The 27,146-nt window shown below is 40.5% G+C and overlaps 1 protein-coding gene across 1 annotated transcript in view; it reads left to right on the top strand.

The window, feature by feature from the left end:
• The window catches only part of Dcdc1 (doublecortin domain containing 1), a 372,774-nt gene that overhangs the window by 208,538 nt on the left and 137,090 nt on the right, over positions 1-27,146 (top strand). The window contains 3 exon segments of the mRNA XM_060371563.1: positions 2,507-2,533; positions 2,535-2,642; positions 3,292-3,449. Coding sequence (XP_060227546.1) covers positions 2,507-2,533; positions 2,535-2,642; positions 3,292-3,449 — 293 coding nt within the window.

Genomic DNA, 27,146 nt, shown 5'->3' with positions numbered 1-27,146 from the left:
TGGCTGAAGTTCCATGTTCATGGGTAAGAAAGCAACAGCCTGTCTAAGAAAAACGCCACATTACTACAATAGGTGTGATATAAATCTCCAGGTAACATGAAAAAAAATCTAAATGTTAAACTTCCTTGCTAATGTTTTAGGTGAACTTGGAGATTCGAGAGTGTTTTTCCAAGGTCGTGGGCCTGTGGACTAGAGAATTTACTTAATTGGTTTTTTTTTTTTTTAAACATTAAGTTGTATAAGAATAATATTTGTATGCCACAAAGGTTACTACAAGAACATTAACGCGTAAAGTCTCTTCACATTATTCTTTATTCTAGTTCTCAGAGCTATTTATATGTATATTCCCAGGAGTTATTGTGTACTTATTTTCACACATTACAGGGTTCTCCTTTAAGTAGCAAGGATGGCATATGTTATTCTTCAAGAAAAACGTCTAGCAATTCAGAGCTGAATAAAATATAAATAAAAATATGAGCAAAAGGCATATGATGAAACGTTTGCAATTTCAGCCATTTGGAATGGAGATAAGAAGATCAAGAGTTTAAGATCAGCTTCAACACAGCAGCAGTGAGGCTAACCTGGGCTACACGACACCCTGTCTCTAACAAACAAAAGGCAAAAATGCCTCTCCATCCTATTATTCAAATATTATCATGGATATGATATAATATAATTACTAATTAATGAGATAGAAACAGCATAACACACAGCTGTGTATATGACTTTGTGGTCATAATTTTTCTGCTTGATAACTTCTGTATATGTGTGTGTGTGTGTGTGTGTGTGCGTGTGCGTGTGCGTGTCTGTGCGTGTCTGTTAACTCACCTAACATTTTGATAGTCGTCGATGAATCCAGCAGAGATTCTGTTCACCATACTTTTAATTTGCATCCTTTTTTTTCTCATTTTTTTCTGTGTCTTTTTTCTTTCTTCTTTGGCTTACTTGTTTAACCAGTGGGTTATTAATCTCTCCAGACGTGGCTCTTGGTTTTTTGTTCTTCACACTTTACAGAATGAAATACGAACCTTATGTAGTAACTGAGCGAGCACACCTGGACACACGGAAAAGCATGTTCATTGCTTTCTGGATTTAGTAAGTAAGCGGGTGACACTGAGCTTGTCGGTGACTTTGCTCTGACTATCACTTCATCTTTAATAAAGGCACAATAATAGCAGCCATTTCAAAGGCTGTTGCATGGATGAAGATGTGGACATGCGGTCACATGGGGCACCCCTTTGATACAGTGATATCTCGGGGGCATAGAGTCATCCTAGGGCTCGTGGAAAAGCGAGATACACAAGCCAAATTAAAATCACTTTCTCCATCAACTTAAAATAAAATGGACAGGGAGAGAGATGAGTAGATGACACCTATAAAATAAGGTGCAGGTGGACCGAAGGGCCATAACCCCAAAGTTTTATTCTGTAGTGTACATACCCTTTACCTGGGATGCTTCACTCTTCCCTGATGCTGAAAGCTTGTGTGCAAGCACACGTGGTCAGTGGCGGTGTTCCCGATGAGCAGACGGCAGATGATTCCAAGTGAGGCTCAGCAGGGCGCCCCATGTGTGGCTGGCTCAACAGCTCGTTCTTGTGTGTACCCTGTAGGCTGGTTTTCCATTTATATATCCAAAGTGTTTGCTGGTGTGGTTGTCGGCAATAAATAAATAAATAAATAAATAAACGAATCACAGCTCTTCAGTGTCTGCGTTGTCTTATCCTTTTCAGCCCGGGGTTCATGGATCAATGCTCCTCGTCTGTGTCTCTGTGTGTAGACGACTCGTTTGCCTCCACTTCTCACCGCTCTTTCATCCTCATTCTCTAGTCCCTCGACTGTCATCGAACAGAACTGAGTACTGCCAAGCCAAGCAGCAACTGCATATTGTAACACACGTACACACATGTTCACTGTCATATCTCAAAGACGGAAATGAAAATTGTAGCTATCAGTCTGTGTGGATGTGTGCAAGCAGTGCTCATGTAGGCATGGGTGTGTATGCATACACGTGTGCAAGCGTGTGGAGGCCGGAGGACAGCTTTTGGTGCCAGTCCTCAGGAGCCACCCATCCTGTTTTTGAGCTAAATTATCTCAGTGGCCTGGAGAACAGGGAAGGAAAGGCTGGCAGCCAGTATGTTCCAGGGATGTGCCTGTCACCAACCCCCTCCTCTGTGCTAGGACTGCTAATATACACCACCATATCTGGGTTCTGGGGATCGCTTGGGTCCTCACGCTTGCAACTTTACCAAAAGAGACAGTCTTCCCAGTCCTAGATATTTTCATAACTGTAGAAGCATAAAGATTACTCCTTAACTAAAAATTTCTCCAAATAAGCAAGCCAGCCAGCCGGCAAACAAAAAACAAAAAAATAGTTAGCCAAAGTGATATGACCTAAACTACAAAATCTATTTCCTGGACCATTTTACTGCTGATTTATCTGCCTCAGTTTCCACATGTAATGTCAAGGCTGGCTGACTATTTTTAATTTTTCTTTCTTTCTTTCCAGGCTAAGCCTCAGTTTTTCCTGACCCTGCCTGGAGGATTTCACTGCTGTAGTGGATGTGAAGCAGACAGAGGACATCATTCATCACAGAGCCTGGACCACCGTTCATCAAGAAGAGTACAGATACTGTGTAGAAGAGGTCAGTGTGGTAGCCGGGGGCAAGACAGAAGCCTACTTCTAAAATGTAATGTGGCTTGAAAAGAGAAAAAGTGTCCTAGCTGTTGTTTTCTGGAAACAAACCCGAATTCTCATGACAATGCTGCTGATTGTTCAAGTCACGTAATGGGATAACATTCTTAAAAAAAAAAAAATGGCTTGCTTGTTTTCTGTTTTGAGTGTAAACATTTTCCCTTCCTATTTCTACATGGACTGTCTGTGTGCCTCCTGCCTGTGGAGACCAGAACAGGGCACTGGGTCCCTGGGAACTGGAGTTATGCATAGTTGTAAGCCACCATGCTGGTGCTGAAAACCAAGCCCAGGCCCCCTGGAAGAACAGCCAGCGCTTTTAAGTGCCGAGCCATCTCTCCAGCCCATACTGTGACACTCACAGGCACATTCACATTCATATAAAATCAATGCTATTTATACAGACATCATTTCGTTAAGTAGATGGTGATGGCCTATCTTTCACACAGGATCGCTCTGTTTGTCCTGACGGTATACACGATCCCTTCTGTAGGAAAATGCAAAGAACCAGGAGCCTCTCAGTGTTACGTTTTGAGAACATGTGTTACAAACGTTTCCACTCAGTGAAAATGAACTCCACAGTGTCTATGTCTCATTACAAGGCTTTGCAGAAGCAAGCCAACAGTCCTTTACTGAAATAGCAGCAGGAGCCCTCCGACAATCATGTCGTGCCAGACAGCTCTCTTGAGGAGACAGAACAGCTGACTGGGCTGCTGCTGAAGAGACAGGAAGGGAAACCTCCCAGGGCTCCTGCTCAAAGGTAGGACAACAGCAGAGTGGAGCGTCTTTGCTCAATGACATTCGACATTTTCCTTCAGTTTCCTGTAAGGACTGATTGCTTGAAGATTGTTGAAATATCTCAAAAGCCCCCTGGCTTTCAATCATATTAGTTTTGGGTCGTGTTTGATGAAGAGAGGTGACATTTATGTGTATTTTGTTGAAGACTGATGAATGTAGTCATTCATAAGGACACTTAGGATAGGCAGCTGTTAGAATCTCACTGAGGCACACAGAACTAACACGGAAAGCAAAGGCGCTACCCAGCACGTGTACAACTGTGTGAGAAGTCCCTTTGGTTTTCACTGGAGGAGTGCATTGTCCTTGCATCTGAGGGTAATAGATGGCCTTCCACAGGGACGCTTCGAACACTAATCATTTCCATGGCCAGAGGGAACATAGTACCCATGGTTTGCTAACAATTCCAAATTATCCCTGGTTGAAAAATGGAAACTGTTTTTTATATTCTCCTCACTTGGCCAGAAACTGGTGTTTGTTATAGCCATTGGTTTATTGGTCTTGATGTTAACAATCACAAAATGACTTCATACGCTGCAGTTTAAGTCTATACCTGTCTGAAATGACCACTCCACATGATCTTAAAGAAGTAAACACCATTTTCACACACACCGAATTAGCCTGGAGGTGTCCCTAACTTTTAATTCAACAATTCAGATAGAAGTGTCATTTGTATTTGAAAGAGAAGGAAAACCTGGCAACTTTTTTAAACTGGAGGTTATTGTATACTTTTAAATTATATAATCCCATCTGAAGTGACTCTGAGTTTAATTGACTACTTGTTATTTGGATGATGAGGTTCAGAAACAGATAACAGAATTACTATCTGACTCTCCCACTGCATGAGGGTTTCCTGGGTGGCATCAAAGTTTAGGTCCCAGGACAGTTCCTCTCTGATGCTTAGTTTTTAAACACTCACAGGTTTCTCAACATTTGATGCTCTGTGGCATGAGTTCAGGCTCCAGCCATATGGCCTGGCCCCTCTCCACAGCGCGCTCGGTGCCCTCTCGTGTCACTATGGTGAAAGCCCCCTGGGAACAGTCTTCAGTGTTTTCATCTACAAGGGGACCTCGGGCAGTACCAGGCCGCTTAGGGATGCTTTGATGTTGCTCTGTGAAGCTACCCACCATCTGCTCGTCCTCCTAGACTCACAGAGGCGAATCTTGGGTCTTTCCGGGCAGAGCCCTTGGATTTTATCATCCTGGCCTTACTCTGGGCTCTAGAAGAACAGATTGCCTCTGCTTTCAGGTTCCTGTCACTCCTACAGAACTTCTGTTCTTCTTCCATGCTAATCCCGTCCCCATGTTAGTTTACATACTTCCTATGTTTTCTGTCTCCCCGGGATGGAAGTATCTTCTCTGAGGGTACAGGGCTACTACAGGTTGGAGAATGGCCATCTTTACTCTGTTGTTTTGTATTCTCCGAGGCAATTCAACCTGACAACTGAACATTGGAGAGGAGCATAGTAAAGGCCCAAAGCATAGCATTAGCTAATACACTGTATTCAGGAATTGTTAAAATACATGAGATAATTTCAAATGTCTAAGAAATCAGTAATGGCAGTTCTGAAAATGTTCTGAAAACAAGTAAAGACAAAAGAGTTTTAAACAAGCATTAAACAGTGGTTCTTGCTCATCCGTTGTCATAGTGTGAATCTCCTGTGTTCACTCAGGGCCCAAATATTTAAAGGAAAAAATTCCAGGAAGAACTAAGTCACAACTTCTATTGGATTAGATTGTTCTATTTGTTGGTTGTTATTAATTTAATTTCTTATTATGACTAATTTTTAAATTGAACTTTAACATCTGTACCATATGTATGTATGTATGTATGTCAGTGCGGAGAAACACTGATATATAGATCTTAGCTCTAAAGATGTATTTTTGTTTGTATGTATGTGCATGTGTGTGCATGCATGTGTGTTTGTGCATGTGTGTGTGTGCCTGTGTGTGTGTATGTATGAGTGTACATGTTTACTTCAGTACAGTACCTATGGAGACCAAAGGAAGGCAATGACTCCCTTGCAGCTGTAATCAAAGGCAGCTGTGAGAGGCCCAATATGGGTTCAGAGTCAAACTTGGGTCCTGGGGGGGGGCAGAGCAAGCCCTTAGATGCTGAGCATCTTTCTAACCTCAGAATATAACTCTATGTACTGTCTGGAGATCCTGTATTTAGACATGAAGTTTTTGTCCATAAGAACTGACTGGTAAATATAGTTTTTTTTTTTTTTTCCCATAAGAAACTGCCTAGGGACCTTTTCTCCAGGGGCATCACTCAGAGCTTATTCTTTCATTCATGAGGATTGAAGCACTTTCTGCCCATCTCCCCTCACAGTTACCAGCCACAGATACAGTTTCAGTTCCTTTCTCTCTCTGCGTGTTCTTTATTACAATCCTTTTGAATAAACAGCACATTATTTATAGCAATCACATTCCTCTCGTGTTGGAAGGAACTGTGGGGGAAAAAGTAGGACGTGGTGTAGAATTTGGTGTGTTGGTGACTTTGAATCCTAGATATTTGTGTTAGGTTTGTGTGTATGAGAATCAGTGTGTCATGCTGTGCTATATACATACATGATCTTCTTTTTTTTTCCCATAATTTTATTTTTCTCATTAGTTACATTTTGTTAATTCTGTATCCCAGCTGTATCCCTCATTCCCTCCCCAATCACACCCTCCCTCCCTCATCTCCTCCCTGCCCCTTTCCAAGTCCACTAATAGGGGAGGACCTCCTCCCCTTTCATATGATTCCATTTTGTCAGGTATTTTCAGGACTGGCTGCAAAGTCCTCCTCTGTGGCCTAACAGTACTGCTCCTCCCTTGGGAGGTGGGGAGGTCAAAGAGCCAGTCATTGAGTTCCTGTTAGAAATAGGAGGAAATCATGAAATTTGCAGGCAAATGGTGGGATCTAGAAAAGATCATTCTGAGTGAAGTATCCCAGAAGGAGAAAGACAAACATGGAATATACTCGCTTATATAGACCTAAAAGATAGGATAAACATAATGAAATCTATACACCTAAAGAAGATAATCAAGAAAGCAGACACGGGGTATGATGATCTATCCTCATTTAGAAAGACAAATGGGATATGCATTGAACGTATGACAGGAGTCTACCGCAGAAAGCATCTGAAAGACTCTACATAGCAGTGCTCCAAAATAGATACTAAGACTCACAACCAAACCTTCGGCAGAGTGCAGAGAATCATATGAAAGAAGGGGAGTTTGATGTGGAAAGGATAGGAGCTCCACAAGGACCAAACGTATCTGGGCACAGGGTCTTTTCTGAGATGGACACTCAACCAAAGTCCATGAGAGGATAAAACCTAGAACCTCTGCTCGGATGTGACCCGTGATAGCTCAGTAATCAATTGGTTTCCCATAGTAAGGGGAACAAGGACTATTTCTAACAGGAATACATGATCTTCTTATCATCAACTTGATGAAAGCAAAGCTCACTGCAGGTAATAAAGGAGTGAAATAAAAGTACCAACATTGTGAAAATGGGAAACGGAAAAGAACTAGGTGTGAAGGAAGCTAGTTTCTATCCTCAAGAAGAAAGAAAGGAAAGTGGGAGTCACAGTAGCCGACTAGTGAAAAGAAGGGGAGATTGGTCTGCAGATGGTATGTGAAATCAGTACAGGTAGCATTGGACTGTACAGAACGACAGCTGAGACCCTGGGACCTTATCAAGCGCTGTGCGTGTGTTACCGCTCAGTGACTCATACCATAACGCAGGGGATTTATCTGTATTTTACTGAGGAAAATGCCAAGACCAAGGAGGTTTAATTTTTTTGAGTAAGGTTTCTCGGTAACTGTCCAAATCCCGTTCTTAGCATCTACCGTGAGCCGCTTGACCATCATGGTCTTGTCATAGCAGTCATCCCTTGTCTCAGCCCTTTGGGTGAGAACTGGGTATCTTGAAATGGGAAGTTTTCAATAAGGTATAGACATTTGGAAAGGAAAAAGTGAAAGGAGTAGTAAGATGTTTAGTTTTCCATGAAGACTAAATAAGAGGCAGAAAACATCAAAGGAACCAAATTCCCCGCTTCCTGTTGCGCGCAACTGTATCGATCAGTAGGCTATGTGTCCTATTTTTCAGAAGCCTGACTGTGAGTTAATTGATCTCGGTCCTTTTCTAGTAAAGTGACTCCAACTTGTCATAGATATTTCATGCTTTACAGACTCAGCTTCGTCCATAAAGATGGGGTGGAAAGAAACTACTAACTGTCCTTTGTTGAATCTGTACCACGTAACCACTGCTACTCTACGTATTTACCCTTATAGCCTCAAGAGAGACCGATTTGCTCACTGATCTCTCAACTTGCTGATGTAACTGCTTTCGAAATCAATGTGGATACAGAGACAAATTCAAAGAATCCACATGTGCGCAGTTATGAGGCTAATAGAGAGGTAGGATTCAAACACGGGCCCCTGTGGAGCTCTAGACAGCCCTTCTCCTCACTACTTTATGTATTCCATCCCAATATGTGTATTATTTTTTTAAAAAAGTAAACTAAATAATTGATTATTGTTTGGTCTATTTTTTTGAATTTTATTCTTGAATAAAAATTCATCCCCCAAACACACACCCACACCTCCACATAATCTCAAACAATAGCCAAGAACTATGTCCTTTCATCTACGAGTCATTTGGAGTCATTCATATTTCCAGCTCTCAGGAAGATGTCTGACTGTTGATTCTTTTTTTTTCTGTTTTAACATGTAAAATAATCTTTTTTCTTATTGAAAAAAAAAAAAAAAAGAATTCCCTTATCCTAAGAGATCTTGATGCAAGATCCTAGTTTGTAGAGGATATATTTTCTTCTTTACCTTGGTGGCTGACACCTTAGCAGCATAGTTTTGCATTGCAAACACATTTGATTGCAAGTTTAATCCAAAGTAAAATAAATGCCATGGTTTCCTGCATCTTCAAGTACCTGGAATGTGTTTGTTTACATTAGCTTAGCCAAAGGACCCCCTTAACTGTATTTAGATTGAGTAGGAGGTGGAGAAAGAGTGGGGCATCCAACAAAGCCCGCTGACCCAGCTTGTCGTCCAGTGACCTGTGAGAGGAGAATAATGAACTGTGAGTAGCTGTCATCCTAACTGTTTCTGACAGTGTGCCTTTGGGCACATCTGTGTCAGTGGCATTGGAAGGGCCTTTGTTCTTTTCCCACTAGTGACTCTGGGAGCAGTGAGGTCTCCGCTACTGTACTCATGAGCAGCCCCTTCCTTCCCAGGGAAGCGAGCAGCTGCCATGGACTGAACTGACATTTCTCCTCATGACTCAAGTTGGCATGCACTTCAGTCTTTGAAGAGACCAGACATTTAAAAGTCCTCTGATGATTTTCATTAAAATGTACTCTAATGTCTCGGCAACAAAAGGAGTGGGCTATAAAATGTATTTCGTGTCATTCTGATTTTATATTGATAAAGGTGAAGACAGACAGGTAGGCAGACGGGTGAGTAATTTGAAGGAAATATATTAAGATATTGACAGTTGTTACTGGGTTTTAAAATTGTATTTAAAACATTTTCCCCCAAATTTAAGAATCAAATAAAATGTCTAAACAAATATAAAATATGTAAAAATCAACACAGGTTATGGAAAGCTTTTTAATACGGACGCTTGATACATACTTTGCTGGGAAGACTATTTGGGCTGAAATACAAAAGTCTGTTCTACGTTTTGTTTCACATTTTCCACTGACAATTAAAAAAAAATAAATAACGCAATAGTTTCATTTGAAAGTTAATGTAGTGCTTACAATTATTATAATCATTAGGAAATGTAATTTGCTAAGAAACATGTGTTTCTGATCCCTGAAGAATAAGTATGTTCCCATCATAATAAAAACAAACCATCCTGAATGAAGAGCATCATACCTGAGAGAACTGTTGAAATTAGAATCAAAACTTTATTTATGAACTAGAATTTCTGAGCCAGTTTTAGAGCCTTGTTTACATTTTTACAATTGCTGTAAAGCCCGTGCTCTTACCATAATGAAGTCTGGCTGTGATTGGCATGGAGCAGACAGGGAGCATTTGGTGCTCACTTGATTGTATTTGTCATTCCAAGAGGAAATGAATCCCAGCAATATTGCATTGGTCAATTTTTAAAAGGCCTTTCTTCCCCCTGACAAAATCAGAAGAAATGAAGCTTGAAAAAAATGACATGCTTTTTTATTTTTTTTCTATGTTTACGGCTCTTTCTGTAACACATCGGAGATACAACAGCTATAGGAACTGTTACAGCATCTTGCTTTTCAAAGAAAGATAAATTAATAGTAATGAGAAGTTCTCTAAGCAGACAAATGATGATCGTGTCTATATAATTACAAATTGTAAAAACCCACACATTAAGAATTGAAAGAATCATATTATGATTTTCTTGAGCATCCGGCAGCTTATGATTTATTAGCCAATTAAGTGGTTTGTATGGTTTACCATATAGTTGATGATAATCTGTAACCATGTTATTTGCTTTGAACTGTCCTCCTGTTTTCTTCGGTAAACATCAACACAAATTTTCACAGAGCTAACGAATAAACAGGTCAGTTTCGATAATCATCAGAATGTGCTTTTCAGAGTAAGTAAGAATGCTTAAATTCTCACAGCTTCACCCATCCGAAATGCTTACCCACAACGGTACGTGTAAAGCAATTCATTATGATGCCACTGTATCTTACTGCCAATCCCAGGTGTGAAATCCAACACTAGATCAGCCTTCCTGGTTCAGGAGTTCTCAAATTCAACAGTTTGTCTTTCACCCTTTTGTGATTTTTTTTTTTTTGCAAGAGAATTTTAGAATATGAGATTATATTTTAGAGATTTCTGATTAGAAACTCTAATGTTTTGGTATTGGCTAACTCTGGTGTCTGTCTGGGTTTTAGTGTATTTGGTGTGCATGTTTCTGGGTGTGTGGGTGTGTGTGTGTACCTCCCTGTGTGTGCACGTATGAAGCAGTGAGGCCAGTGTCAGTGTCTCTCCTCAATCTCTTTCCACCTGATTTTGACACAAGGCCTGTCACAGCCTGGAGTGCCTTGATTCAACGAGGCTGGCAGGCCAGTGAGTCTCAAGGACCTTTTTCGCCACGCCCTGCTCTTACCGGGTCCCGGGGATCCAAATCCAGGTCGTCATGCTGAGGCATCTTCCCCTCTCCAAGTTTCAGTAAAATTTACTAATGAACTCCCCTGGCCTATATGAATTAAAATTAAGAGGACAAGTGATAGAACTTCTCTGTTCCCTTGAAACAAATTACAAAGTCAGACATTCAAAATAGCAGGTACGTGTGTATGGCTGGCTATACATCACTTCAAAAATTATCAAAGGTTTTTCAAGTCAACATTCTATGATTAACTTGCATTTTCATTTCAGACACGAATTCGATTGATTTATAACTAGTTTGATGAATTTCTGCTTTTCAAAAATGTAGCCTTGATCTTTCAGTTCCGTTCAGTATTGACCTTAGGATTATGTAACTGTTGAATGGGAAGCACTACTCTTTTTTTTTTTTTTTTTAGCTCCCAATGAAAGCGTGTAGATGCCAAGGAGATCAGTGTGTGAAGTGCTTATGAGGCAGGGACCTGACTTAGATTCCTAGCATTCACATAAGATTCAGGGGCAACAGCATGTGCCAATAGCACAAATGCTGGTGCTGGGAGCAGAGGCCAGAGGATCCCCAGAATTTACAGTCAGCCACTCTAGACAAAATGGCAGACTTCTGTTTCAGTGGGAGACTGTGTTAGAGAGAGAGAGAGAGAGAGAATAATATAGGAAGTGAGAGAGAGGAAGAAGGAGAGAGACAGAGAGAGAGTAAGAGAGAGAAGAGGGTCTAGCATTTTAATGGTGGAAGTAGAAAGTAAATGAAGCTAGAAAGGGGGAGACAGATGGTTGCATCCTCAGATTCCCATGTGGGTAGCACCATCCCGTGGCCTGGGGACTCAGCGCGAATAAGAAGGAAGAGAAAGGAAGGTGCTCATCTCTGCCAGCTCCCATTGCTCTGCCTTCCCACCCGGAGTGACTGAATCTCAAACCTGAGCCTGAACAAACTCCTCTTCTTTTACATGTTGCTTCTGCCAGGCACTTTATCATAGCAAAAAAGAAGTGACTAATACAGAGAACTGACACCAAAAATGACGTCATCATGCTGTGATTGCATGATCATGTGCTTCACGAGCCTTTGCAACCTCTTTTCAAGATAAATTTGCAAGAGTTTGGAGCTGCGGAGCTAGAGAAACCTTAGAGTACTTGACACGGAAATTCTGAGCTATTCTTGAGGGAGTTAAGGGCAACAGAATGCCAAGAGAAATGTACACAGTGGAAGCCTCGCCAAGAGGTTTCAGTGTGGACAAAGTCTTTAAGGAAAACCAGGCCAGAGGCCATTTGTAGTGTTTTAATTTTTTAAAAATTTTCATACATTGTACTTGGCCATAGTCTTTCCCTCCCCCAACTTCTCCCAGATCTTCCCCGCCGAGCTGCCTGTTCTTCTCTCTTTAAGAAAAAAATAACGCAACACAGACACACCAAACAAACAACAACCACAACAAAACAAAAAACCTGAAAACCGTGGAGTCTGTTTCTCTGTTGACAAGCTATTCAAGGGAATGCCCTGAAGTGTGATAGATACACTGGTGTTATTAAATAAAACTGATTTTTTTTTACTCTTCCTGGAGCTATCAATTGCAAATAACTTCTTGCCCATGTCTTGGAGCTTGAATAAGGCTGAATTCAAACATAATGTTGTTAGGATGTGGAAATTTCAAAACAGCATAACATACAGGTTCTGGAATGGTATTGCCTACTGCTCTCATCCAAGTTTATAGTAAGAGAGAATATCAGGTTGAACAAAAAGATATTAGAACTGTGCAGTTTGGTGAAAAGGAGGGGGAATGAGAAAGCTTATTAAAGTTGTAGACAAGTAGGAACAGTCAAAACCTTCACTTCAGAAGTGTTGGTCTTTACAGTAGGACAAGAGGAAAAGTGTCACCATGCAGAGACTCTGCATATCACAACCTCCCGAGCATAAAGTACAAGTTCTTTTGAAAGGAAAGAGAACACTGCTGAAGTAGTTCCTTGCTTGAAATCAGTACCAAAAGGAAGTGCTCCCCCGGGTTCAGCTGCCACGCATGGAAGTGGTTTTTCAGGATTAGATGCCAGTGCTCACAGCAGCCACTACAGCTGCAGTGCCAGGGGACCAGGCTCCATCTAGAGCTGACAGACACATGCAAATCCGACATGGTACTGGATCTGCAGGGAAACAAAATGCACAAGTTACAGGGTCTAGGTTAATTTGCCCATAACTGAAGAGCATTTCTCTAGTGATTTCCACTGTGACATTTGTTGATATCTGGTTTATGGCCCATCTAACACATGCTTTGTTTTCCATTTCCTTACTTGTTTATCATTTCTTTTTATGGCTGGTAACATTATCTCTATTAACTTCAGCATTCTTCGTTATTATTGGCCAGTTAGTTTCCAAAACGTCCAGTGTGTGGATTACACCATAACAAACATATCCTATTCCTGTCCAGAGGCATTTATTTAAGGAATAAACATTTATTAAGGATCTCCTTTCTGCTGTCTGCTTAAATCCTCGTAGCCAGTAGTCTGTAACACCATTCACAAGAAGATGACAGTTTTCAGTGTTTTCCAGGTTGTAAATCTCTCTGTGCTGGTCTTGATGAAGTTCTAGCTTAGTAAAACATATATTTATATTTTCTTATGTGTTTGATTTGGAACATAAAGTTAACCAACTGTTATAAGTTGTTAGAACTAATTGTATACACACAAACAGAAATACCAAGCGCCATTCTTTGTTAATGAGTGGTCTCTGTATATTTCTGTAAAACCATGTTTTATTTCAACGGTTATTTAAAATTAACTTAGTGTGTGTATAACAATCCCCCTTGATATTTTTATCTGCTTAAATTTACAAAATGAAATTCTTCTGACTAGCTTGTTATTATCTCTATGCTTTTTAGATGTATTCTTTTAGGTAAAAGAAAGGCTCCTCTTGGGCCATTTGGTGACTTAGAAGCCAGCAGTGAGCTGACCACAGTAACGTTCACACGCCCTGCCACAGCTGTGCTGCAGTGTCTAGGTCTTAACTTGATGAGTTCCGAGTCAGGATGAGAATGTAACTCTCATTGCTAAGCTTTCTTCCTGGCGGGGACCCCTGCATTGTAGTGCATCAGTTTTCAAGTGACTCAGCTCATCACTCAAAATGAGGAGCATTGATTTCTCACTGTGGCGTTATTCCTCTCATTTGCAAATGTTCACTTGGTACTGGTTAAGGTAGATGGTCACTTCCATACTGATACTTCAGAACTTGGGTCACGTGAGTGGGGCATTTGGTGCTAGCTGTCTCTGGTGCTCCCTGTGTGGTTTGGGGGGCCATTCATTTAGTCGTACTGACACTCAGTTTCCTTAGATACAGAAAAGGGACAGTGGTCGTTGCGAAATGTAAATGAGGTTGTGAGCATTAATACCCAGTTCAATTCTTTTTTTAAAAAATTTATTTATTTACTATGTATACAGTGTTCTGCCTGCCAGAAGAGAACACCAGATCTTATAGATGGTTGTGAGCCACCACGTGGTTGCTGGGAATTGAACTCAAGACCTCTAGAAAAGTAGCCAGTGCTTTTAACCTCTGAGCCATCTCTCCAGCCCCCAGTTCAATTCTTAGTACCCGATAAGTGCTCCGCTTTCCTGATGCTCTTCATGTGTGCTCATGTTACCATTAAGAGCCCAGTCTAAAGTAACTGCAAACATTTCTGTCTTTACTGTATCTGAAAGCTAGCTGGGCCAGTGGTGGGCGCACACCTTTAATCCCAGCACTCTGGAGGCAGAGGCAGGCAGATCTCTGTGAATTTGAGGCCAGCCTGGTTTACAAAGTGAGTCCAGGTCAGCCAAGGCTACACAGAGAAACCCTGTCTCAAAGAATAAGACAAAACAAAAATATCCAAAGGCAAACTGTTAGAAACTCTTGTGCTTTGCTGGAAATGGTAGGACATGCCTATGTTACCAGCTCTAGGGAGGCTTAGGAAGGATGACCCTGAGTTACAGGCAAGCCTGGATTAGATAATGAGATGCTATCACAGAAACGAAAGAGTTCTCATTCCCATAGGTATTTTTAACATATGTATATAAAACACATAAGTATATGCATACATTTATAAACACTTATGTGTGCACAATGAAATAATTTAATGGTGGTAAGCTATAGTCATGCTTTAATCATATGACTTTATCTTTATTGAACGAAATTGGGTCTATCAAACTACCTCCATCACCGAACTAGAGGATATGAGTAAGTGAGATAATCTCCTCTTGGGAAAGTTCTTATGTATTCTCAGGTTATCTGTCAAATCATATAACTCTTTTGAATTTTGATGAAGATTTCCGTAGAGATCAATTTCAGGTATAGAGAGAAAGCAAAACAAAACAAAACAAAACAAAAAACTGTGGACCTTAATGACTTTTGCTGCCTCTTACTTATTTGTTACTAAACTTCTGTCAAAGAGTAAACAGAAGGTGAAAGGAGAGAAAACTGTAGCTCATCTCGGGGAACGGATTGTTTCATCTTGTACACTCTGTGGAAACTGCATTGACAAAGGTTGAGGCATGCTGTTTTGTTGGTAACGATGGTCTAGTGGCAGCCACGACGATGCTCTAAGAGCTTCCACGTCTATAGTGGATCCCCGTGTCACCATTTAGTGTGACTCGGCATATGCGTAAGGACTGCCACATTATAAGATTTCAAAACCCTCTCGGGGACAGTGAGATACCGTCCACAACAGTGACATGCACGGCTTATAAGAGTCACGATCCAAAAGTATCAGGTGAAGTACCTTATCGCAGAAAGATAAAAAAGAAACCACATTCTCCCTCAAATACAGATGTGAGCCTGTAATGTATACATGTATTGTGTGCATGTGTATCTAAATAATCTATATTTATCTCTATAGTCTCCTATGCAAATATGGGTAAAGGAGACCAAGAGAAGGCAGTAAGAGAATATGAGAAGGACAGTGGGTGGCAAAAAGGACACATGGGACATGAAAGAGGCTTTGGGGCAGCAAGGGAGAATCAGGAGTACCAGGAGGAGGGTGGGGAAGGAGTGTCACTGAAACACACCTTCTTTGAAAACGTCGCAATAGTTTCTATCACTTTACATGCTAATTTTAAAGTTAAGAATTTAAAAATTGCCATCCAGCTCTGCTGGCTCAAACAATTTTTGCATGTGTCACATTACATGAAAAAAAAAACGAGATTTGTTTAAATTTATATTCATGCAAATACATATATGAAATCCAAAGCTCTCCTTTTGAAAGTGTATTGTAATTTTGTAGCAGTTACTTCTCCAGGAGCAATTAAAGACGATTTTAAAAATCCTTTAATGTTTTAAAACAATTTAAAATAATTTAATAATTAATGTGGTTTGGTGGATAGCAAAAACTTAACTTTTTCTAGCTCTTTTGTTTTGTTTTGTTTTTTGGTACATATAGGACCTTATGTAAAAAAGCATACTCCCTACCACTAAAATGCCTAAGGTTTTCTTTGTTACTGAGCCTAGTGAGCATCTTAAGATTAATAGGATACATTATAAACGCTTCTAATTTCTTAAAATATTAATCTGGTTGTGACATAATTCAATCTATTTTTGTCACAGTGAAAATTGACAGTAAAAATAGTTTCCAGCATCAAGTAGTTGAGAAAAGTAGCCATCCATAAGTGTTATGACATACATGTCATATGTGGTATGGTAGATGCAGGTGTCTTCTGCATGTGACTAAAAGACCTTTAAGTCATGCTTCATATTAAAACACATTTTTTTCCTAAACATGACTAAATGTGGAATTATATTCAGCATTAGGAAGAAATAAAATCTTGTTATCATAACTTGTATGTGGTAAATGAAAGATGATTTGCAAAAGCATACACATTTCATAATCCTATTTGTGGACATGGTCACAAAATAGCGTGGGTACGAGAGAACATGTGAGTGGTTTCCAGGTATCTGGGATAGTGGGAGAGGGATGCATGGAGATATATGAAGCTATATTGTGTTGACTGAGTATTTGATGCCAGGTGTGATTACATATATGAAAAGTAGCAGAGACACACGGACATGGTCAGACACAGGTGTGTGCTTAGCTGGTGGCATCTAAGTGAACTTGGGTATGGCACCAAGGCTGGCTTTTTGGTTCTACACTGCACTGTGCTTGTATGACATATTACCATCAAGAGAAGTTGGGAAAGGGTCACAGGACTTTTCCGTACATTTCCCTGCAATCTTCCACACGTCTAGAATTCCTTCAAGATGAACAGTTTTAAAAAGAAACACTCCCATGGTGGGTCACTAGCTTAAGATGTGAGTTCAGCCCCCAGTGATGCAAGCCAAACCAAACCAACTCAACAAAAACCAGCTAAGACAACCAAACAAAAGCCAACAAGAAAAAACAAAACCCAATGGAACACCAATTCCCAATGGAAAACACAAAATACCAAGAGCAGAAACTAATTGCAGAGGGGTTCTTCAGCCTGGCTATGGCGTTATTTCAGTAAATACTGGAAAAAACAAGGCTTTTTGCTTCATTTTGTTTTTATTTCAATGAAAGTAAGTATCTGGTGCTCTGAAACAGTGGTATTGGTACCGTCAGAGCTAGACACTGAGTATTTCTTCAATTTACGATGGTTTCTATTAACATCTTTTAAAATGTAGGCCACAAAGTAGCTTCAAAATTAATTCCTGGTACCAACAGCAGATGGAGGTATTTGTTGTATTTCTAATGGGGAATTCTGTTTAGAATTCACTGGAAATGGTTTTCCCTGTAAGAGTAACAAAATAGGATCAGACTGAACAAAGTTGGGTGAGGGGGTAGACATTGTCTTGTATCATTGCTTAGAAGTAGGCCAGATGCACAGAAACCAAACTAAAAGGTGTAAAAATTTAAATTTCTAAATTTTAAATTCCTTTGTGTATTGTAATCACTGGAAATGTGTAAATTCAAAAGTACATTTGGATGTGTAGAGGGATCAGTAGTACTTGTGTGTGTTTGGTGCAATTGCTGACTTCTTTCATATAGACATTTACATATACCTACATATAAAGATTAATATATTTATGAGACTGAAAATAGGTACAGCATTAATGCTTAATCGTCTTATAGAATAATCATTATGGCTCTTATTTCAAAGTTAAACAAACAGTGTATCATTTTCTTCACTGTATCACAAATTCCTTCACAGCAGGTATCATGCCACTAGGGGAACAGCCTCTTTTTAGTTATCAGTAGCCATGAACTAAATGTCATAAACGTAGCTATTGACTGATTGCCATCTCTGCAGCTTAGAAGGCCAAATGGTCTTAACTGGATTTTCTTCTTAGGACCTGCCTCCTAACACTGATACCAAAGCGTTAGTATAGTCAGGTTTCTTTCTGGAGGCTCTGTGAATAATTCTCAGTTGCTAAGCAATTTCAATTTCTTGTCGTTGCAAGACTGAAGGATCCCGCCCTTGTTGGCTGCCATCTTGGGCCATACCTCAATAATCAGAACCTCCTATCTCCTGTCATTAGCTGGGGGAGTATTCTGCTTTTAAAGGGAGTGTAGTGTGATCAGCTAGGTCATACAATATAACATTCAGTGAGAATAATACTTGCAGGTTCTTGGAATTAGGAGAGGCCATTTCTTGGGACCTTTTTCATTTTCAGATTTCACTTATCATGTTGATTCAGGCTTGCAGATAGCTATCTTAGACTGTTTCTTGGTTTATCTTCTAACTGCAGAATACCTGGGCAACATCAGGAAGAACAAAATTAGTGCTTATAAAGTATACCCACATACACAACACGCACACACGCACACACCAACGACATTGAATCACATATCTATCCAGCTACCAAATAACAATGTGCTGATTGGCTCAGGGCCGGATACAGTGCTTCCGTCCTGGATCTTGAGCATGAGAAATGGATTTAACTTCACTGGAACCACATTGTGTGACCTACTAGAGATATGAACAAATATCTATTCACTCCATGTAGGAAATCTCTGTCAGACAAAAGTAAGAAACTGTTGAAACCCAAGTTGGTTAATCAATGAATTTATTTTGGGTTCAAGTATTTGTATGCAGCATGTAGATATCAAACATATGTACCAAAGTATCTTTTATATGCTAAAGACACGCCTGGGGGTGTAGCTGTTTGTGGGACAACCTCCAGCTCTTCCTGGGAACCATTCCCTCCTTCGTGCAACTAAGTGTGTTATGTAGCAATCAGTTTCTTCCCAGATAAAATATTCCATCACAATGTGGTGTGATGAAGCTACATAAAATTCATGCTGTAAACAATCCAAAAGCTCCAGGAAGACCCCGAAATTGACCAGAAGCTCTAGGCTCCTCCCCCACCAAGGTTTTGTATAATGACTACTGAGAGGCACTCTCAGAAAAGGTGAACTGCCTGGAGGAGACAGGACCATTCAAACTGCCTACAAGTTGTTCAGGCCACCTGAGCTGCCTGGAATAGACATTCTTCAACCTATCGAGCTAGGCTGTGAGGGGAGCTCAAAGTTTCTGGCTTTCATGAGCCACCACTCATGTTCGGGTGGCCTTTTGTAATGGAGCTGCCTTTGAGTCATTCCTGTCTCTCAGTAAGTAAACCCTCACTTACACTCTCAGACAGAGTCCTTAAATAAAACCTTGGTTATAATTCAAAAGCTAATAAAGTCAGATAATTTGTCCTAGGATGGTAAAGAATACTGAGTTTGTATCTCATTTATCATTTCTACATCTGTCATGCTTAGTGTTACAGCATTGCTGGACAAGTGTTCCTCACACTTGGGGCTAAAAATGTTACAAACTTTCAGACCTGGGAAGAGGGAGGTTTCGGAGTCTTTTCATGTGCATGAGCTTTCTTAAGGAAGAACCCCAGGTCAAACATAAGAGCCCATTTATAATTTATACGTACCTTAGACAACCAGACTTAAATAATTTTATATAATATTTTGGCACAAATGAAGAACCCCAGGTCAAACATAAAGCTCATCTATACTTTGTATATACCATAGACACGCAGACTTAAGTGATTTTATATGTTTTTGGCACAAATATATTTTGACTGCAATGCATCACGCGAGGTCAGATGTAAATTTCCCACTCTGTTAGCACTCACAATTGTTTGGAGCATTTCAGATTTCCACGTTAGAGCTGCTTAACTTGTGCTGTTTTAATTTTACGTTGCTTGAGGGGAGAGGGCTGACTGCAGAGAATTAGAGATGGACCGGGGTGAGGGTACTGTTGTGAAGCTAGACTTGTTAGAATGTAGGTACGCCTGTGGATTTTGCTCAGAATAAATCATTGAACAGGACATTTGGTGACAAACATGGGAATGAGGTTTAGTTTGTCTCCCATCTTATATGACAGACAAACATAAAGTCGTATTGTATTAATGGGTTTCCTCCATGCAAGTCCTCATGAATGTCATCTAGAGGCCGAGAAAAGACTGGAGCCACCCCAGACAGTACAGGTTTGTACTCTGGCCAGGTCTGCAAAGTGACTCCTCAGATGGCTGTGAGGATCCAATAAGGGGACCCATAACATCAGCTGACAAACGAAGTGACCCACGGCATCAGCTGACAACAGAGTCTAGTGGTTAGGGCTCAGACTAGGGAGCCAAATTTCCTGGGTCCAAATTCTCCGTAGCGATGGGACCTCAGCCTGGTAACTTAGGCCCCTCCTATTTCCTCTCTCTCACTTGTAAATTATTAATTATAACAGCACCAATCTTCAGGATTAAGTGATTTGGTGGTTATCAGGTGTCTGAAACGGTGCTGGCCGGGAGAGAGAGCAATACAAAATGCTGGTTAAGGGACTGAGCACTAAGGACCAGTCTGTAGGCATGTTAAAAACGCTGTGGAATAATCCCCACCCATGCCCTATCATTTTGTCTTATTCCCTCAAAGCACTTCTCACTGCCTAGAAGCTTCTGTTTCCTCCCTCGTATCTCTTTTGTCTACCTCTGGAGAATCTATGCGTGACAGCAAAGAAGGCATCCTGACCTTTTCACCTCTGCAGGGCACACTCAGAACCATGAGGCATTACCTAACCCAAACACTAAAACAATGCACACCGTTAAGTGAACGAGTAATCCAACCCACCCATATAAGCATTAATCCCCGTGAATCTGAGATGCAGTTGTTTTACTTTCAGTGTGATACTCCTACGTGACAGTGTACTCATTAATCTTTGATTCTAAGTAAAATGCTTATTTCCTTATCAAATATCCTTGCTTAGCTGTTTGAACTTGACATTTATGAAGTGAACCAGACTACATATGAAATATATTAAAAATACTTTGAGCCAAGTTTAATTGAGGTCTTTTCTCCATATCCACATGAATGGATATGATATTTCACATTAACCCCAGAAAAGTTACAAATTCATAACCATATTGAGTTAGCTTTTTTTTTTTAGTTCGAAACTGTTTCCTGGTATAGTATGTGACGTCTCAGATGAGACAGGATGTAGGATGGACTTTTTTCTTTTCTTTTTAAAAATTTAGCAGCCTTACCAGGCCACAGAAGATGACAATGCAGCCACTCCTGATGAGATCTGATAGACTAAGATCAGAAGGAAGGAGAGGAGGACCTCCCCTATCAGTGGACTTGGGGAGGGGCATGCGTGAAGAAGGGGGAGGGAGGGTGGAATCGGGAGGGGAGGAGGGAGAGGCTTATGGGGGAATACAAAGTGAATAAAGTGTAATTAATAAAAAGAAAAGAAAAAGAAAAAAAAGAAAAAAATTAACTATTTTTTAATAATTTATTCACTTTATATCCCGATTGTTGCCCCTTCCCTCATCTCCTCCAGGTCCCACATTCCCCCCTTTCCCCTCATCTCCCTCCACCTACAGATACTTGATATTTAACAAAGGAGCCAAAACCATACAATGAAAAAAAAAGAACATCTTCAACAAATGGTGCTGGTCTAACTGGATGTCTACATGTAGAAAAATGCAAATAGATCCATACTTATCACCCTGTACTAAACTAAAGTCCAAGTGGATCAAAGACCTCAACATAAAACCAGACACACTTAATCTGTTAGAAGAAAAAGTGGGGAAGAGCCTTAAACTCATTGGCACAGGAGACAACTTCCTACACAGAACACCAACAGCACAGGCTCTAAGAGCAACAATCAATAAATGGGACCTCATGAAAGTGTAAACCTCTGTAAAGCAAAGGACACTTTCAACAGAACAAAATGACTGCCTACAGACTGGGCAAGGATCTTCACCAACCCTACATCTGACAGAGGGCTAATATCAAAAATATATAAAGAACTTAAGAAATTAAACTCCAACAAACCAAATAATCCAATTAAAAATGGGCTACAAAACTAAACAAAGAATTCTCAACAGAGGAATAGCAAAAAGTGAAGAAACATTTAAGAAATGCTAAACATCCTTAACCATGAGGGAAATGCAAATCAAAACAACTCTAAGATTCCATCTTACACCCATATGAATGGTTAGGATGAACGTTTTCCTTTGTTCATCTTGTGTGTGTGTGTGTGTGTGTGTGTGTGTGTGTGTGTGTGTGTGTTTGGAAGCATTCCTGATTTACAAAATCAACCATGAGATTAGCTTATGTGTCAGTATCAGGATGTCTTAGTGATTCATTATCAATGATTTAAAATGTAAGCAGAGGGAGGTGGTCAATCAGCCGGGCACTGAGTCCATGTCAGAAACAGCCCCTGTACCCCTTACTAGGGAACCTACTTGGAGACTGAGCTGCCTATGGGCTACATCTGAGCAGGGTGTCTAGGTCTTCTCCATGTATGGTCCTTGGTTGGAGCATTGATCTCTGCAGGGGCCCCTGGGCCCAGATTTTTGGATCTGTTGGTCTCTTTGGGGAGCTCCTGTCACCTGCAGGTCTTTCTATGCCCCTTTCTTCCATAAGATTCCTTGCACTCTGGCCAAGGTTTGGCTATGAGTCTCAGCATCTGCTTAGCTATCCTGCTGGATAGATTCTTTCAGAGGCCCTCTAGTGGTGGGTTCCTGCCCTGTTTCCTGTCTTCTCCCACTTCCAATGTCTATACTGTTTGCTCTTTTGAATGAGGATTAAGTGTCTTCCCTAGGGTCCTCCTTGTTTAGCTTCTTTAGGACTATAGGTTTTAGAATGTTTATTCTACATTGTATAGTTAATATCCACTTATAAGTGAGTATATAGCATATGTGTCTTTCTGCTTCTGGGTTACCACAGAGGAAGACAATGCAGCCAGCTGTGATGAGACCTGATAGGTTAGGGGTCAGATAGTAGGAGAGGAGGACTTCCCCTATCAGTGGACTAGGGAAAGGGAATAGGGGGATAAGAGGCAGGGAGAGTGGGAGTGGGAGGACATGAGGAGGGGGGCGACAGCTGGGTACAAAGTGAATGAATTATAGTAAATAACAAATAAAAAGAAAAGAAAAGAAGCATCAGACAGAAAAAAATAAAATAAAATGTTAGCAGAAATTTATTCATATTAAACTACCTTTTTATCAGCAGAACATATGTGCTTTTTATCTTTAGTAGTCATAATCATATTTTAAATTAACAATTCATATAAATTCTGAAAATACGTAAGTTTCTTCTTAATCAGTTCAATGTAGGACTTTCTGTATGTTCTCATATTTAACCTCATTTTTAAATTTTGTGAAGTAACTTCTGTTTTTGCCATTTTTCACAAGGGCAAGGTGATGTTTAGCAAATGTTGGTGATTTGACCAGTGTTCCAGTGCCACCCAGGAACTTAGAAAGGCACAATTTCGCCCTAGTCAAGGCAAGGCAATGACTAAGTCAGGTGACCTTACAATTTTGGAAATATGTAACACTCTATATTTTATCTTTCTTGTTTCATCTTTTCTGACAACACTGGACTCTGTTCTGTCTATTTTTGGTGACTTCCATTTAAAATTTTCCAAGTTTGACCAAATTTTTTTTCATAATCATATCTCCATCTGCAAGCAGAAAACATTATCATTCCAATTTGTAAATGCTTAACCTTTTTTTTTCTTTGCTATCTCACAACACTAGACTTTTTCTCTATGTGTATTTAGACTTTGAGATTAGTTTCAATGATTATAGCCCTGTTTTTTTTTACTGCCTCCATTAAATGATTACATTAATTTGTCCTTTGTGCTAAGAATCATGCAGCTAAATTGCCTTTCATCTTACGAACTGAACACGTGTTTGTCAAACAGCTACTACAAGATGGTATATATTTAGCCTTCAAAATACCCAATAACAAGCCAAGTGGAGAGGGCTTTTTAAATTCATGTTTTGAGGGAATGTGGTCCATTCCAGAGTAAGAAATAGCTTCACCTGTGTTCACAGACAGAGAGGCAGATGAATGCTGTGCCCTGCTTCATTTTTCTTTTTATTCAGACCAAGACCATAGTCAATGGGATAGTTCCAGCCTCATTCAGACTTAAGCCTTCTCCCTTAACCACTCCTGGGAGCTCCCTCAAAGACATGCCCAGAGATATGTCTTCAAATGCTTCCAAGTCCTGCAAAGTTTGGATGAAGGTTAACCACCCAGACACACACCATCTGAGAGCTTAATATTAATACTAAGCATCTGATTATTTAATTACTAGAACAATGGCCCCATAAAGGCTCTGTGGAATAATACACATTCTTTTCATGGATACCTTATACTTTCTGGGACAAGCTACACATCTAGAATTCTGTCTCTTTACTTTGTTTCTGTAAAAGTACCAAGTTTTATTTTGATCACGTGGGTATGTGTGTTATGTCAGGACTCTACTTTGCATTTATTACCATATGAGTTTAGTTATTAATATTATCCCTAATATTATCAGCTACCAATTGGGTAGCTGAAAGATAGAGAAATGAAACTGTCCAGGCTGAAAAGTTGGTACAGTGGGAGAGTCAGACCCTGGAGCAATTGCAGTATAGACATCACACTTCCCATTACACTTTAAGGCCTCATGCTTCCATAACACGTTTTCGTACGTTGTCATATTTAAGTCTCTTGTATGTGTTTGTGTCTCTGTGGGTATGAGTTTACTAAAAACATTTTTCTGCATTTTCCTTTGTTTTCATTTTAAATTCTAAATGCTAAAACAGGACCTAGACAAAATAAAATTTTTTTGTTTGTTTTGTTTTCTGAGACAGGGTTTCTTTGTGTAGCCTTGGCTGTCCTGTACTCGCTTTGTAGTCCAGGCTGGACTCGAACTCACAGAGATCCGCATGCCTCTGCCTACCTGAGTACTGGGATTACAGGTGTGTGCCACCGCACCCAGCAAAATAAATATTTCTAATGTGTGAAGATTGATAAAACCAATAACCACAGCTCAGAATGATCTTATAGTGCACAATGCTTAGAGATTTAAGAAGGAATGAGTAAATTAAAATATTAATTTTAAGACAATTTTATTACATAACTGTTTCTACACCAAGTAATATAATCTTGATTAGATATCAACATCTGGAATTAAAATGTCCGAACATTTGATATTATGACATGAAAAGTATTTCTTTTATAAGTCCAACACTTTTCATTTTTAATTGCTAAAGTTCCCTGTTTTTTTTTTTTTTTTCCACATACCTCTTTTTAGGAATGGCCAAAGATAGTGCTTCTCACAACAGAATCGCTCTCCAGGAGAACTGACCTGCTGTTAGGCATAGGATTTGAGTCAAATGCACCGTTTGGGTTTGCAGCCACACTCCATGCCAAGAGCACTATTATCCATGGAGACTCACTGACACAGAAGGCTGAGCTCGCCCAGAGGCCAGGAAGCAAAACGGGTCAAAGAAAATAATTTTTGGATAACTTCCTCTTCCAAAAATCTATTATAAAATCTAAAGCTGACCTCAGCTGCATTTTACTTGTCAATTGACCCAGAGAATCTGTTTCTTCTGTTTGGGACATCCATATCACTAATTACTTTAGTTCTGACTCCTTGAATCTTGTCCTGTTTTTCAAAGACTTGGTAGGAATCGTTGATCACGAGACCACGAACAAATACTTAAAACTGAAACACTCACTCCCTTCTCCCCCCACATGATTAATTTTGGTGTGGTATTTTTATTTCTACTTTTTTATAATAAAGTAAAAAAAAAAAACCCAAAAACCGAAAACCCTATATTATATAATACACATGCATATATGGTACACTAATCAGAATAAAACAATGATAGTGTTAAAAAGAATGACAAATTTAAAAATGTTTTTCAGGTGTGTACGTGCCCAGTCTGATATGTGCTTTTCCTTCCTTAGGAGAATTTTCTGTTCTCTGTTGTTACCTGGATCATTCAGTTCTGCCACCTCACTTCTCATCTCCCTGCCCATGGGGTAGAGCAGCTGTCATACCCCATCAGAGAAGTTTCCTTGTGCCCTAGCCTGTGCTTAAACAGGAACTCAAAACTGATGAAACTGCCTAGAGTAAGTGTCAGTAGAGCAATCACCCACAAGGGGGTCATCTAAATTACCCTCCTCCCAAGGCTCCCAAACCATCATGGAAGAAGGGAGTGGTGTGAAGCAGTGGCCTCTGGACGTGGCAGAGCAGCTGCGTTTGTGGGCCTACAGCATCCGTGGTCATCTACACAAGGCCCCCCCAAAATCAAACCCATCGACACACCAGCATGGATTGGGGAGAACTTCATGAGCCCTCACCTTACTGAGGAGCTACAGAGAGTTGATAGCTGGGGGCGAGGAGGTAGGGAGTGGGAAGGAAGGGTTGTAGCCCCTAGACATATATATCCCCTAGGAGATTGACAATGCTCCATGGATGGCCACATACCTGAGTGCATGGCACCAAAAACTGGGATATAGATCTATGAACTTCACCAACTGGGGAGAGGGTGGGTAGGTGAAGTTGAGTCTAAGTGGAGTTAGGAGAGGAGTGGAGGATGAATACGATCAAGATGCATTGTATGGAGTTCTCAAAGATTTAACAAAATATCACATTAAAAATAAATAGGCGAAATCAAATCCTCATCTGAATGGGCTATAAAATCCTGGGCTACACTTAGTTTTCTGGAAAGACAGAAATCAGATTTAAAGATGGCCTTGATAAGAACTATTCAGATGCAAGTCAATTCACTCTTTACTCAGAGCCTGTTAGTAGCAGACAGGAGAAAACAAACTTAAGTTGATAATGAGCCTCGGACCCGCCTGCTAAGTCCTGAAAGCATCACAGAGGTAAGACACTTGCGGATATCTCCTGGGAGCAGCAAAGTTTGGAAAACCAGTGGGCTGGGCTCCTGACTGACAGCAGCAGGCCCCACCTGTGCACAATTACACATTCCTGTCAGCTAATGCTACCAAACCGGAGCACTCTGGAGAGTGAAAACAAAGCGGACTCTAATAGAAACAGGCTCAACACCTGGGGCTTGGTAAGGATTCTTTAGAGCCTGGGGTGGTGGGGGTGCACGGGGTGGGGGGAGGGTTGAGGCTCTGAGGATGAGTCTAGCGTTGAGGTTACGCAAAGGTGCACTCCCCTACTACAGCAGTGAGGGTCTGTGTTGGCTTCTTCCCTGGTCGCTGCGGCGGTGGTTGGCATGCCGGGCCCTGCTTGGGTGGTTGCAGTGCAAATGCTGGCTCCCTGTTCACCAACCTGCGGCATGGACAAGTCACTAACCTCTGTCAAATGGC

The sequence above is a fragment of the Meriones unguiculatus genome, chromosome 18 (genome assembly GCF_030254825.1).
Source record: "Meriones unguiculatus strain TT.TT164.6M chromosome 18, Bangor_MerUng_6.1, whole genome shotgun sequence".
NCBI lineage: Eukaryota > Metazoa > Chordata > Mammalia > Rodentia > Muridae > Meriones > Meriones unguiculatus.
This window is presented reverse-complemented; position numbering and strand designations above follow the sequence as displayed.